General features: G+C 40.2%; 1 protein-coding gene across 7 annotated transcripts in view; it reads left to right on the forward strand.

The window, feature by feature from the left end:
• Positions 1-16068, forward strand: part of EYA2 (EYA transcriptional coactivator and phosphatase 2) — a 148598-nt gene that overhangs the window by 83647 nt on the left and 48883 nt on the right. For all 7 annotated transcript variants that reach the window (XM_039498143.1, XM_039498148.1, XM_039498150.1 and 4 more), the window contains 4 exons: positions 4239-4306; positions 7470-7647; positions 9419-9546; positions 10060-10143. In XM_039498143.1, coding sequence (XP_039354077.1) covers positions 4239-4306; positions 7470-7647; positions 9419-9546; positions 10060-10143 — 458 coding nt within the window. The remainder of the gene's footprint in view (positions 1-4238; positions 4307-7469; positions 7648-9418; positions 9547-10059; positions 10144-16068) is intronic.

The raw sequence follows: 16068 nt of genomic DNA on the forward strand, positions 1-16068 counted from the left end.
TCCATTAGGCGAGAGAGAATCTCTGAAAGGGAGAAGTACTGAATAAATGTGTACTTCATTATTTGTGTTTCAGTGTTATAGAATAGTAGTATTATTATTAGGAATGGCTGAGGATTTCAGTGTACAACATGATTTGCTGTATTACTCCCTTCCTGCACCATATAGCAATCCTAGACCTTAGTAAATCAGGTTCTGGAGGACTAAGGAGTCATGGGAAAGCTTTGATGTTTTAATACAAATTCTGGAAGTGCCTCCTCTTGGTATTTCCTATAGATGGGCTGGAGCTGTAGAGTTTGGCTTAAGTTTCATAGTGTCACAATTTGGGGGAGTTTGACTCCAGATTTTTTATTTGGGCCCATCTTGGTTACTTTCAAGTACACTATTAAAGATTAGCCAATTGCTGTTAGCTTACGGTTGGGCTATCGTGCCATCCATTACGAGCATCTGAAAGCAATAGCCCTACACAACAGGGCAGCATGAGTTCAGAGATGAGAGAGCCCAGGCATTCTAAACATGGGACACATCCCAAGGACTCCAGGGACCTCCCCTTTCTCCGTCTTCCCCCCCCCCCCAACTTTTCAGAAGCTGCTCAAGCCCATCGCTGGTTATCGAAGCACATCCTACCTCCTGGGAAAGAGTTTGACATAAATGGACAGGTGACAGAAAACAACAGGAAGGGAAGGGAGGTGCTTGATAATGGCTTGGTGAAGGGGTGTCATTTGACAGTGTCACTATTGGAACTCGTTGAGAATTCTCCCTCCCCCCCTTTCTTTTTTTGTGGAAAATGAAGTTTCCACAAAATCAAAACTGTCTGTGGCAAACTTTTGATTTTTATTGAACTTTTTCAGTTTTCAGTCAGGAAAACCTGAAACAAAATATTTGGGGTTGGGTCACCACCATTAGTCTGTGTTCTCCTGAACTGCTGCAGTGCCTCGTGCCCACTTCCCTTCGTCTCCTCACTAGGCTGGGCTCTCAGGCCAGACTCCATTTTCCATGATGCAGCACAACAGTTTAACCAGAAAGAAAACTATAAAAAAAAAATTATGGGACATGTTACTTTTGTGTGCAGAATATTTTTGTGGTTTTGAGCATAGATTTCCTCAAAGAGACATTAACTCTCCAACACTTTTCTTTTTGCACTATGCTATTTTTGGAGTAGTTTAATCCATAGTGTAGAATCTGGTCTTGAATTTGATAGGCGGCTATGAAGCTCAACCCTCCCACGCACTACTCCTGCAATCCCCCTCCACACAAACACACACTTTGGTTACACAGCAGGTGCAAAGTTCAATGCAAGTTCATTCCCATATTACATTTTGACTTTTACATAATTACCTCTAATCGTTTGGAAAACAGGAAGTACAGTATCATCTGCAAATAGCACAGCAATAAACATGTTCTCATCACAATTTACACATAGCACATGAGTCCCTCGAGCTAACTCATCCCCCTCTTGACAGCTTTAATAAAGGATGATGGATTGTTTTAAACTGACAGTTGAGGAAGATCAAAAATTCCCTCTTGTATTGTTTTGAGCTCTGGTGTACAAGAGCTGTTTTGTGTTCTGTGAAAGTTGTATTTGCCTGTAAGCATTGGGGCTCTATTACTCTCCTTCATACTCTGTTCAGTTACTCTGGGAAGCTATTCATCCTGTTTTTAGTATTAAGACACTTTTTAAAAAATGTGCAAAGAAGCAATGACAAAACTGAGCGTGGGATGAATGTCTAGCTGAGGGTGCTGTAGTACAGAAATGCTCCTCCAGGCTGCTACAGAAGGGCTGGCTTGACCATTTTGGGAGGGTGGGATTGGGCAGTGAGTTGCTATGTCCTTGAGAACCACTAGTAGCAGGTGAAATCTGCTCATGTTAAACTTCCTCTTCTAATGCCACCAAGGCATGACTCTCTGCTTCACATCCTCAGCAGTGGACTTCAGTGAATACTGAAGCATTTACACAAACTGAGGATCTGGACCACCGAGTGTATCCAGGGACCCATGCAATTACTGGCACTGCTTGTTTGAAAACCAGGCCTGGCCTATTAATCTCTTAGGGTAGGTCCATACTTACCCACCGGGTCGACGCGGAGAGTTCGACTTCTCGGAGTTCGAACTATCGCGTCTAATCTAGACGCGATAGTTCGAACTCCGAACGCGCTCCCATCGACTCCGGAACTCCACCACCGCGAACGGCGGTGGCGGAGTGGACGGGGGAGCCACGGAGTTCAATCCCGCGGCGTCTGGACAGGTAGGAAATTCGAACTAAGGTAGTTCGACTTCAGCTACGCTATTCGCGTAGCTGAAGTCGCGTACCTTAGTTCGACCCCCCGCCCCCCCCCCGTAGTGTAGACCAGGCCTTAGATTTTGATTTACCCACTGACATTCTTTCTGCGTAGTGGTAGACCTGTTTCACCAGAAAACAAAAAAAGCTGTTAATAGCTGCAGGTTCTTTTTGATGTGTTTCTCAGGCATCCAAATCGTGTGTGTGTGTAATAATGTGGGATGGTCCCCAGATGAAGAAATGGCAGAGTGTGGCATTCTACAGGGGGCTGCACTGGAAGAAAACTTTAGCTCTTGATCAGCCCGTCCTCCCCTCCTCCTTCCACTTTTTTTCTGTAAGGCTTTTAAAGGCTACATGTGGCGACAAATTAGTTCTGGATGCAGATCCTCCTCCTTGTTTCTTTTTGGCATGAGATTTATTTCTCACTGCATGTGCTTTTGTGACTGCACTTGGCGGGCTGCAGTTTGTTCAGCTGTCCATTCCTCAGCTAATCTAGGGTCTTAAAATAAAAACAAACAAGCCAATCTTTGGAGAAGAAACACCACGTGAAGACATTGAGAGGCATTTGTTTACAACTTCTGGTTAGAGCTGCACTGGGCATAAAGATCCTAACAGTTTGAGAGAGAGAGAGAGCAATTCACATGGCACTAGCCAGAATGTGTATCTGCAATTAGGGTCCTCAGGTTCTAGCCTAATAAAACAAAAGGGTGATTAAATGATGTCCAGCCAAGGACCAGTGACAAGCTGCCAGGAGCAAAATAACATCTAGCTTGCAGATCACAGCTGCCCTCATCACTAATATGAAGTGGAGGCTGCCACAGAGATAATGGGTCACAAAAGGTAATGCTTTCTGGAGGCTGGCTGGAGGTTTCCATCAAGATGGAGCACTATATGTTCTTTCTGTGTTAGACAGGAGGGTAGCTTACAAGCAGAATTGGGACCAGCTCTGGGAGCTAGCCCTGCTTCACTAATTAGGGGACGAACCACATGGTTCTGAGCTATTGTTGTACCACACAAACTGAAGGAAGAGGAGCTTTCAGGATGTGGTTCTCCAATCATTTGAAGAGAGAGCTCCTGAAGCTGAAACTTTGTAGACTGCAGTTAAAATAACAGTCTAGACATTTCCAGGGGGCAGAATCTAGGGGATGGGAAGCTTCAGGATATTCTGTTTCTGCACCACGCCCAATTCCCCCTCCTGTCCTCATGCTGAATTCTCAATCCTCCCCTTCTCCTTCCCCCCCTCCCATCGCCACACACAGATGCAGTAGTTCTCCCCCCGCCCCCACCCCCCAGCAGCAGATGCAAATATCAACCAGAGGAAACTGCAAGAGTGATATGAGGCATCCATCCCTCTTCTTAATAACACCAGGACTAAGCAGGGCCAATGCTTCCAGTCACTGCTTGCCCAGGAACCTTGACAATGAAATTCTAACCCTGAAAAGAGGCATGTAAGTCCAAATTTTCAAACTTCATGTGTACTTGGTTTACCAAGACATATATTTGTGGGGCATATGGCTTGCACCTGAAGTCTTTGTTTGTACAAACAACTAAGGTGATGCACAATTGCAGGTATTTATGTGGATGAAAAGATGTAAACTCTAGAGGCATAGTTTAGGGAGACATTTGGAAAGTTCTGTGCTGATGTATCTTGAAAAATAAAAATCATGTTACACACGGACCCATGTTGCAAGCTTGTTTTCAACCAAGTTTTCCAGCTTCAGCGTGTGGCTACTTCCTGGCTCCTTTACATATTTTTAAAATGGATTTTGCAGTTACCTTTGAATTCAGCAGTGGCCCAGACCTTGGCAGTAGAAGCAATCCCCTAGCTTTCTTGACTTGCCACCTACTGTTTTGTAGGATAAATGCATTATTCCTACCGTTGTGTGACTGTCGATGTAAGCATATTCTGTTACATTGATTTTAGGAAATCTGTTATATGTAAATATGATATTATTTTTCACAGGCACATCAGGGATTTACCAAGGAGCCAACGGCCTGACCAATTCTGCAGGATTCAGCACTGTGCATCAGGTACAGCCTCAGTAATTATTTACAATGTCTCTTATTTTAAAGACTTAGAGATCTTCCAGGTCAGAGAGACTGCCACTATTTTCACATGTATTTAAGGAGGCTAATAGTCTATGTAGTCACAGACACCATCTATATCCATGGATATCTGACCTGGTGATTGACCTAACATCTGGCCTTTTTTGTTTTAAATAAATGGATACATATATGCACAGCAATGGCTCGGCAGGGATCTTTGCAACAGAGCCCTGCCAAAACTGTATCTCTCACTGCTGGCGTTCTCTGACCTGGGCAGTAATTGGGTTGCAATGTTGAAAGCATTTCAGAATTCTTATGGGGAGCCCATGGTATCATATGACAGGTTTCTTAAAAGCAGTGTCTTTCCATCATCTATAGAGAGCTCCCCCTTTGCACCCTTTCCTCTGGTCTCTTGGCTTTAGGTAATAAATATGAATAAACAATCTGGAAGTGTCATACACAGACCCTGGTGAATAGTGAGCTATCTGAGCCATCTGAACTCTTCCTTATTTGAGTGTCCACCTGTCTGTGAGCTTCACACTTTGCATTTGTTGGCACCTTATATAGTGTGTGTGTGTGTGTGTATTATATAAGGCACACACACAATAAGAAAATTCAGGCTGGTTAATAGCCAGTTGCTCAGTTTGGCTGGACCAAACATGAAGACTTTGTCCTTAGCAAGTCACCTTGCAGACAAGGAACACTAAATTCCAATTTCCTACCTGCAAGGAGTTGATTGTGGCTCTTGTATTTCTGAAAACAATAGTGGATTGTTTCTTTGTTTCATATTCTTCTGAAAGACAGTATGGTCAGTAAAGGCCCATAGACATGCACCTGGTTGAAGTTTGAAGGTGACCTGCAAAAGGGAAAAATAATTGGGCTTGTGCCTTTTTTTTTAAATGATGGGATAAATAAGACATTAAGAAAAAAATGAAAAAAGCCTTAGTTTTCTTTTCAGCTTTATTTTGTATTGGAAACTCAGGTCTGTTTGCCCTTGAGGACTCTCTGGTGACTGACTGAGAACTAGTGGAATTATCAAACACAATTAGTTGAGGGAGGGAGGGATTTTTAGTTACCTATTTAAAATCAATGTCGCATGAACATTTCTGAGAAAGCCTCTTTGTTAATAATTCAGTATTCCAGCCCTTAAGTTAAAGAGTGAAAGCTCACAAGATACATCTGAGACCCTTACACTGTCCTGCACAACTGCCAGAGAAGATCTGGTTTGACATTCTTGCTATTTCTGAAGTAAAAAAAAAAATTTTTTTGACAAATCTTTAAAACAAAAAAAAACTACCTTTCAGTCTTTCGTTGTATGTCATGAAGAAGCAAAAATGGGCAAAGTTAAAAAAAAAACAAAAAAAACAACCACCTTTGGTAGGCCACCTTCAACCTGTGATTTGTTTTTTTCAGGGTTGAAATACCCAAAGCAGAACTATTGTTTAATTTAAAAATAAAAGTATGGTGTTTTTAAACTGCTTTTCCTGATTCTGGCACCCTCATCAGCCCTCCCAACATGAGGGCTACAGCGGTGATAGTCAAACACTCTACCAGCAACCACCCCAGTGGTCAGTGTGTTAGAGGTCACAGGTACCTGCATCCCCGTACCATACGTGCATGCAGACTGCTTTGTCACTCCATTCAGATCAATGGATGTGAATATGCTAGGGTCTGAAATTTACAACAGCAACAAAAAAAAATCATGTTTTGAAGTGCCCAGAGAGGAATAATCTTGTGTACTTCAATATCCCACCTCCTCACAGGGAAGGAGCAGATAGGCAGAATGGAGGGAAGCTGTGAAGGGCATGTGTGCTCCTGAAAAGCAAAACACAGCTGGAAGGTATTATTTTAGACCTCCTGGCCTTGATGCTGTCCATTTAATTAATTTATATGTCTTATTAAATCCTAGAGTGTGGTAAGTAGTATTCAGTACACTCATCCCTCACGGAGAGGCCCTGCAACTTTAGTTGAGAGCCTAGAAATGAGCTGTATGCTGAACCCAGCAAAGGGACTTCTTATTGTGATACTTTTGTGATAGGCCTGATCCAACTCCTACTGAATCAGTAAATGGACACTTCCCATTAACTTCAGGCCTAAGATTGCTTAAAACGTTTCTCTCCCAGGAATTGAGTTCCAGTGAGGTGTATTGGGATTAATCCCCCTCCCCGAACCCCCAAAGATCATCTGCACCTCTTATGAAGTTAACTTATCTTTGGGAAGGGGAGATTGTTTAGGGATTCATTCACTAACTATCAGGGGGTAGCTGTGTTAGTCTGTATCCACAAAAGCAACAAGGAGTCCAGTGGCACCTTAAAGACATCTAAAGTCCGGTGGCACATCTGTTAGTCTTTAAGGTGCCACCAGACTCCTTGTTGTTTACTAACTAAATGGTTTGGAAAACACTTAAAAATATTTTCTAGGAATTTCTGTGTGACTTAGTGGATAGAACACTAGACTGGGACTCAGGAGCCCTGGGTTCTATTCCTGGCTCTGTGCCTGGCCTGTTTGGTAAACTTGAGCAAATCACGTCAGCTCTGTGCCTCAGTTTCCCCATCTGTAAAATGGGGATAATAATGGTACCCTCCTTTGTAAAGTGCTTAGAGATTTACTGATGAAAAGCGATTTATAAGAGCTGGGTATTATTTTTTTCATTTTGTAACCTGTTCTACTGCTGATCAAAAACTTTGATAACAAGTAGAGGAAAATTGCAAATATTTTTGTGATTTTTTCCCCCCTCTGCATTTTTCACCTGTTCTTTTAATTACTCTTGTGCTTAGAACTGCTTACAGTGGCCACCTGTCTCATCTCAGTCCCTTTTGAAACAGTATTTCACATCACTCCCCTGCATAAAATTGCTGCACCCTGTGCTCAGAAAGGGCCAGCCATGGTCAACGAATCCCACAGAAAAAGGCAGGGCGTGTTATGACTCTTGTCTCCTTGTAAATTCTGCTGATGCCAATGAAGCAGAAATAGACCTGAGCGAAGCAGAAATACCTATCAAAGTGACTTGAACAAGATTCTTTGGAAAAAGTGTGCTCAGATCCCATGACTCTTGAAAGTGTCTGCCACGTGCATTAGCTTACCCACTTGTCTGTGTAGTAAAAGCCTGTGATGCAGAAGGATTACTTATGTCTCTTTTCCCCCAAAGGAATACTCGTCCTATCCAAGCTTTCCTCAAAGCCAGTACTCTCAGTATTACACCTCTTCCTACAACTCTCCTTATGTATCAGCAAATAGCATCAGTCCATCAGCCATCCCGACATCCACATACTCTCTCCAAGAGTCTTCACACAACATCACTAGTCAAAGCACAGAATCACTGTCTGGTAAGTGGATACATTATATTATTTAAAACCAGTTCACTGTTTTACAGGCTCAGTCATCTGTGGGCACAAATAATACAAATTAAAGTTCATGGCAAAGATCTGTTACTTACACCTGCAATTTTGCACATCTCCTTTGTGCGGGCAAAGGACGATGACTTTACAACTGCAGGCACAAATTTAGAGAACAAGTTAGAAAATGTAATCTCTATGAGAATAAGCCATGTTCTTTTCATGAGTATTTCTTAATTGCTTCCTATAGCTCAAATGTGTTCCTGGTGTGAGTGGTCTCACACCTTCAAATAAAAAATGGTATAGAAAGGGAAAATGTTATTAATCATGACTTTTAAACAACAGGCTAGTGTGTTAACAGATAGTTTTTATTAGTGATGAGCCCAACCCAAAATCCTATATCCAAACACACCCAAAATCTAAAAAGGTCCTAACTTTGCAGCCTCCTTCTAGTTTTTAGCTAATTTCTAACCACTAAACGTAATATCCGACTTCGTAAGTATGTTAAAAGGAATTCAACTGATTCTCTCTTTAAAAAAAATCAAGAGAAAACAGGTTGAGTTAAATGTCAATTATGAATTCCACATATGGCATCAATACCTTTTGAAATTATCTCGGCTCTCCTGGAGTGCTTACTTTTCAGACTCCAAGGGCTCAAGCAGTCTATGGAATTACTGACAGATCATTATCCTCCGATGTACTGTCTGAATACAGCTTTCAGATGTCACTTTTCCACTAAAGTTTTCATTGGCATGCAATAACATTTATATAAAATACCACATAATTTGTGGATGATCACAATATACGCCCATTGTATGGTCTGCTGACTTATGGAACAAATCCGAACATCTGTGGTTGTTCAAAAAGAAAAATAAACTAATATTGCTTTTAAAAAGTGATCGCAGATTGCTCTAAAAGCAGTTGGAGGATTTTCTATTCCTTAGATCTTATCTCAGCCTACTTGAGAAACGGTGATTTCAAAGAGGCTTGTTAGGAACAACCCAAACTCTCCTTAAGAAGAGTGCGTCTGTACCAGGAGGGTTGAGAGGCCACAAGTTAGCAAGGTGAAAAGAAAAATGTTTGAAAAGGATTTGTAATTTAACGTAAGTGATAGCTAGAGAGTTTTATGAAAGTGAATCCTATCAATTGATACTTTACACAGCGACTTCACCTCTTGTTTATTCTTCTCAAGTGTTTCTAAACTGGTGTACCTCCTGTCCTCTGATAAACAGCTAAACTGGATTAAAACACACATGTATTTGGGAATATTCTAGAGCTGGGTTTTTTAAACTAGTTTTTGTTGTTGAAAAATGACCTTTTTAATCATGAAAATTCACTGGAAAAAAATCGTGTTTTGAAATTTTGCTTTTTTTTACTTCCCCATTTCCAATAGAAAAGAGAAAAAGGGAGAAAGCAAACCCCAGAATACCAAAAAAAACCCCACCTGATTTTAAAAAGTGTGAAAATTTTCACATACAAAAGTGAAATCTGATGTCTTGGGTTTTTTTTAACTTGAAAATATATTTTCTTAAATGTTTGTGAAATGTTTCTATTGTTTGATCCACCCAAACACAAACCTTTGGAACAAACTTTTTTTCTAAAGTGGCTTGTGCAATAACTAAATACCAAATACCAAAGCAGTTGTCACGCCTTTGCTAAAAGATACTTCTTGGATAACATAAAAGTATTGCAAGAACCACATGTGAAAAGAAATACACTGCAAAATTTAGGCTTTCAGCGGGATTCCTTTTTCTCTCCATAGGGGAATATGCAACCACACCAGTAAAAGATACAGAAACAGACAGGCAACACCGAGGGTCTGATGGAAAGTTACGAGGCCGATCAAAAAGAAGCAACGATCCTTCCCCTACTGTTGACAGTGAGATTGAGGTAATAATATTAATTCCTTTTGATAGTAAATCCAGCCAAGAGAAATTGTTACGTTGATTTACAAATAATCCACTGTTAGACTAGAGAATGGTATGCGCCAAAATATAGGCAAGATGTTTGAGACCTATAGCCACCACGGCTGATGTAGTTTTAAAAGAAAAATGATTGTTGTCTCAGTGTAATCGTCATAGGCAAAATTCTGCACTCTGGCTTTTAAGGTAGCTTCGGATTCTGTTATTTTGCTCTCCTGACATAATATCCTACTGGGATTTCTATGCGTATTGGGATAGCAGATTGTCAGAGCAGATATGGAATCGGAGAGCAGAGTTTGGGGTTTTTTGTTTGTTTTTTTACCAGCCTTAAAAAGGCATCTGTGATCAATGCTTAAAGTGGTTTTGTTACCTTAAAAAAGTTGTTGCCAGGTAACATTTTTTCCTAATTAAATGCACTCATGAAGATGCTTAAAGTGTGAATGTATTTGTCTCTTTTCCTCTCCCTTGTCTTTCATCACAGCGGGTGTTTGTGTGGGATTTGGATGAGACGATAATTATTTTTCACTCCTTACTCACGGGAACCTTTGCCTCCAGATACGGGAAGGTAACATTTTATTCATATTTTTTTAACATTATTGTTTGTCAAGCAAAATTGCATTGGGAATTGTGGGGGCAGTTAATAAGGCAGCTTTTCTAACAGATGCTGCCCATTTTGTTCAGACAGATTTTGTTATAAATAAGTCCAGTGGTATTTCCCTCAAACATGTGAAAATTTAATTTAGTTTCCCTTTATATTGTATGTAGCCCCTCTTCTTCAAAAGCTTGCATTGTTCAGTTGCTGCTAGATAGGACACTGAGCTGTTCTTTCAAGGCCTTTCTCCTAGGAGAAATAACTTATCCAGCAGCCAGAAAATAGTAACTCTAGCCTGCACACAGTAATATTTTCTGCTGGTCTATTGTTTTCATAAGAATCTCAGACAAATGATTTCTTTTTTTTAAGAGACTTTTTATATTGATTAACCCAAGTTCATTCCAAGTGTAGCATTGCGTCTTCCCACTAACGATCTCAGATGGCCACTTAAGGCTAGATTTTTTTAAGGTATTTAGGCACATAATAGGATTCTCAAATGTGCCTAGAGCCTACTAGCCCCAGTTGGCATCTTTAGGGTACATAAATACCTTTGAAAATCTGGCATTTAAGCTGATGATGGTATTTATTTAGCAAACCTGATTTTAATTAATAGAGGAAGCTTTGAAATACACCTACCTTGGCTGCTAAGGAATTCTGAAATAGCAGGTACTTAATAATAATAGTGCCTATACCTCATTTATTTGTATGGCAGTTTTCCTATTATAAATTCTTGTTCAAATGACTGAGTTACATAATGTCAAGCATTTTTAAATGAGGAGAGAGAAAAAGACAATATCATTACCTAATTAAAGGTGGATAACCTATTTGACAACTGTTTCTGCATATGACTTTTAACATTGCCAGTCTCTCAAAGAAGCTGCAAATAATCCTATTTCTCTTTAGAAACTAGAAATATGATTTGACATCATTTTATGGCTTTACCAGCTGTACTTGATTTATGATGGTTATAACAACCTGGATGTGTAATTAGTGAGATAGATTTATTGTCCGCTGTTAGATGTGCACACTTGTAAAGGATATAAAATGGTGTTTGTGGTACAGAAATCCACTGCAGCATTTGGAATGCCACTAACACTTCTAACAGCACCTTCTGAAAATCAAGCACACATTTCCGAACAGGGATTTATTCAGGCCTGTGTTGTACAGGGCAATTGGAATAGTTTCTTTTCCCACTGAATGTAATGAATGAGACAATTTGCAGCAGACATTGTGTAAGTTCTCACCTGGCTGCATGCAAAAAATAGAAAAGGAACAGGCAAGATAGAGAAAAATAAACTTGTGCAATCATACCGAGGATTGAGTTTTGGTGGTAAATGGCTGATGGAGAATTTCCCTAATGGAGGGCAACTCCATGCTGGTGCAAAGTCAGCCCCTGTGCTAGCCGTCCTGGGCACAGGAAGTATGTCGGGGCAAGGTAATTCAATGGTAGTGATTGAGCTCAGTTACATTGTACACATCCTCTACTAAGATGAGATGATCTGAAGCATACAGCACTGGGGCCAACAAAGACTGGTCTCTGGATCAGGGAGCTGTAATTGAGGCTATGTGAACAGAGGCTGCATATTCTGAAAGAACATATGCAAAGGTTAGGGAGAACCAAGAAAGTGAACTTTAGGTTAGGATTTTCAAAAGCACTTACCATGGACATAACTATTTCCATTGACTTCAGTGGTAAAACTCATGTTGATTTCAGTGGGAGTCTTACTCTTTACTTCAATGGAAGCAGTTAGAGTAATCCTGAGCACTTTTGAAAACCTGCCTGCATAAGAGATTGAGGAGAGAAAATAGGAAAATGAAAACACACAAGGCTATCCAGTATGAAAAAGCTCTATGGAAAATAAAGTGAGAACCTTTCCATAGGATAGTTCTTAAGCATTCTGTAGAATAGAGAATTATAGAATTTGAAGGGATGGTTAAAAATATTGTTAGAAAGGCGCTCCTTTGTTATTAAGTTCTAAAAGATTTTTTGAATAACTTTTATAGAACCCCTGTGAATTTCTACAGATCCTACTGGTGTCATCTCTTTTGAATTCCATAGAACTTTTCTATAAGGAAAATGGCTCCAAACTAAAACAATGATTAACCAAGGTTTTGATCTAAAAACCTACATTGAAATAAATTGATTTTGGATCAGGATCTAAGTCAAAAGGGAAATGGAACACACACCAAACTTCTGTCATGGGAACCATTAAATAATAAACCCAATCCAGAAGTGTTTAAACAAGTTGAATTCACAAATATGAGAGAAGCAGCCAAGTCAGAGTTGAATAGAGCGCCAAAATTTCATACCTGAATAATACAGAAAGTATTAATCTCCGATATCCAGGCTAAAATTTATTCATTTTATCCATAAGCATTATTAAATATACACATGCCTCTAATTAGACAGCCACATTAATGATTAAATCTCCCTCTTCTACTGGGGCAGCTGGGATTAGAACCCTGAGTCTCTCACCTCCAAAAGCACACACTTCTACCAGCAGTACCTCATTGACCATACTAGTAGGGTAGAGCTGACCGAAACCTCTTTTGCGCAAAAAAAAAAAAAAAAAAAAAAAAAAAAAGTTCACAGTATTTTCCAGGTTTCATCAAAACTTTGTTTTGGTTGAAATTTTCTGACCACATCTAGTGCTGGAGCTCTGAGTTATTCTCTCCAAGTCACAACTATAAGGCAGGAACATCCCACTCAAAGCCAGGCCATTCCTTAGATAATGAGCTCCTTGGAGCAGAGACAGTCCTCTGGAAGTGTTTGGAAAGCACTGAGCACGTAGCAGCAATAAATAATAACAACAATTGCAGCACAAGGTGGACTGATCACTTGCCCATGGTCAAACAGCATATTAATGGCTGAGCCTGGACTTCTGCTTCTACTTATCTCCCAGCCTCAGTCCTCTGCTCTGGCCAGCAGACTATACAGCCTCTTTACGTTTAATCTTAATGGGTTTCCCATGCAGTCCCTGCAACATATCCCCTCTGTTGGAAACCAAAAGTGGCCTGTGAGCTCCAAGTCTCCCTTTACTTTCTTTCCAGGTATTTTGTTCACAAATAAATGTCAACAGGTGGGATAAAGTTTTTTTAAAAAGTGTATCCTATGCCGTAGAGAGGGGGTTGGGAAGGAGCAGCTGTAGGAAAGGTGAGACTTGCAGTACAATGGAAGCTTCTGTGCACCTATGAGTTGTGACTGTATTGAGAGAGGTCACCATGTCATCCTGGAAGTCAAAAGATAGCCTTATATGCTGAGGGTACAATTCCCAGCTGAGCCTGTCAGGACAGAGGCTGATCCTCAGTTGCCATGCTTGTGATTAAGGGGATGTGCCATTTCTATTCCCACTGTGAAGTGGAATAGCTATCAAAATAACAAAATATCTTCCATGTGCAGGTAAAGTGAGTTTTTGATCTAGCTGAATGTGGTAAAGAAGTTGGCAAGCCGGAGAAAATTTCTCCACCCCTTTGCCTCTCAGCAGGAGGCCCCTGGATGCAGAGGTTCCACTGCTATATCCAATTAACCCTGAATATTGCATTCAGTAGAGTTTAGAAACCTGTTCCACAGCTTCTGCTTACAGTATGGGTGTAGAGTATTTGCTGTGAGACTAGAATGCTCAATAGACATAGCAGTTCATTTTTATGGCTTTATATACACCCCACCCAGCCTTTCTAATCCCTTCAGGCACCTATTAAAGAGAGCTTCCATGCAGTAGAAAGGATGATTGCACTCTTTACTAGGTCTGTAAAGAACTGAACACTGAAGTACAGGCCTCTGAGGAAAACACAAAGGGAAATAAGTGAGTTAAAACCAATTGTAATATTACTAACACTTTAGCTGAATTCAGTGCGGAGGGCTCAGACAGGAGGATGGTACGTTACCAGGTTTGGCCTCTTGTTCCAAGTTTTGGTTTGAAATAATCAGACACAGGGCAGAAAAGTGCCTCTTTAGGTGCTGTTAATTTAATACTTGGTAAAGGAAGTAGCAAATACTCTTGTCAAGAGAATTCATCGACCTATTCTCCTGTCCCTATGCCCAAATTTTGGGAAATTTCTAAACCCGTTCCTCATAGCTTCTATAATCTTAATTGTCAACAGATTTTTTAATTTGCATTTCCCAGTTGTTAGGGGTCTTTTCTGCATTCCTTCCCAGTAGCAGTGAAACACAATTATTTCATAGTTCACTCTAATACTTCTTTAATGAATGGTAAAGAGAAAAAGAGGGACACTAAATATGTTTTTTTTACCCAGCTTCTGGCATGTTAAGTAGGAGATAATAATACTTCCTTACTCCCACACTTTTTCTGTTTTGTATATTTAAACTAAGTTCTTCAGGGCAGGTAATGTCTCTTACTCTGTTAATATAGTGCCTAGCACAATGGTGTCCTAATCTTAGGTGGGGTCTCTGAGTGCTACTGTAATATTAAAAAGAAGTGACTAATGAACTGAATCTAATATTATAATGATATTATATTATAATCCTTCCATATAACAAGCCTTGGGGACAAATGGAATGGATTTCGTTTTAGCACTGAATTAAAAAACTGAAAATTTCAGAAAACAGCTGATGTTGCTATCAGAACATGGAATTTTGATGGATCTTCATCAACCCTTTAATATTGTCTAAAAGTCAACAAGGGGTTTTGATCTGTAAATTTGAACGTAACATGCACATCACCTTCTGGAATTAGACAGCATCTCAGAGTGACTTGATTTTAACAGACACCACTGCAAATGCATAACAGAGCACATTGTGTCTAATTTTTAAACAAAAACCTTGGAAACAGTTATGCCCTGACACTCATTTTCTGGATGTTAGTTTCTTGAGAATGGGAGAATTTAAAATTAGCTATCTTTCTTATACTATACCATCTCAGGCCTTATCTGCCTGGGGGATTTATCTCAGTTCCAGCCATCAGTGGCTAGCAACCGCCAGTGCAAAGCACAGTGGAATTTACCCCAGTTTCAAACAGGTGTAATCTGTACCACTGCAAATACTAAAGCTGGTTGGAAATTTTCTAATTGAATGTTTTTCCATTGGAAAATGTCAATCTGTCAAAAGCTTCTGTTTTGTGGAAATGAATCAATTTCAACTAATCTTATGAGATAACACAGGCAAGGTTGGCTGTCTTGCTCTGTGTTTTGGGTTCAAACAATGATCCCTGGATTACAAAGTGAAATTAATCTAGAATCACCAGGTTCAAGTTGAAGTGAGGTTAAATCTGCTGAGTTTTATACAGCTTCCACCCAAAACTATACATTGGCTCAGGTTTGCCCAAAACTGAGCATAGATTCACTGCACCTTGACAAACCTGAGATCTTTTTAATTTTTTCATGGAAAAACAAGGGAGAGAGACCTTCCCCAGAGTAGCCAGTCATCCATTCATCTGGGATGTGGGAAACCCGCATTTAAATTCCTGCTCTGCCTGATTTGGAGCAAGCGTTTAACATGGTGTCCTCCCACATCCCATGTGAATACCCTAACCACTGGGCTACTGGCTATCCTGGGGTGGGTGGGTGGGTGTCTCTTGTTTTGTCCAGAAACTCCATCCTGGACCTAAGAAACCTTCCTGACAAAAGGGAATTGGCATTTTCAGACAAAAAATATATCATCAAAGAACTTCCGACCAGTTGTACACAAGGCCCTTTCAAAATCCCAGCCCTGATTTTCTTTCTGCCTTCACTTTTATGCCTAAAACAGCTTGTGCTGTGCATTGCTGTGTACTCATACAGGCCCCCAAAGCTACTATCCAATTGAAACACCATAGGGATTTAATCAAATCTGATGGTGATTCATGGTTCTAATGGCTGGATCTGTCCTTTACTACTTTACAAACTGAGAAGGAATAAAAAGCCATTTTATTACTTGGCAGTTAAAAACTATTTGTAGAAGTT

This window comes from Mauremys reevesii, linkage group 13, assembly GCF_016161935.1.
Source record: "Mauremys reevesii isolate NIE-2019 linkage group 13, ASM1616193v1, whole genome shotgun sequence".
NCBI classification, from domain to species: Eukaryota; Metazoa; Chordata; order Testudines; family Geoemydidae; genus Mauremys; species Mauremys reevesii.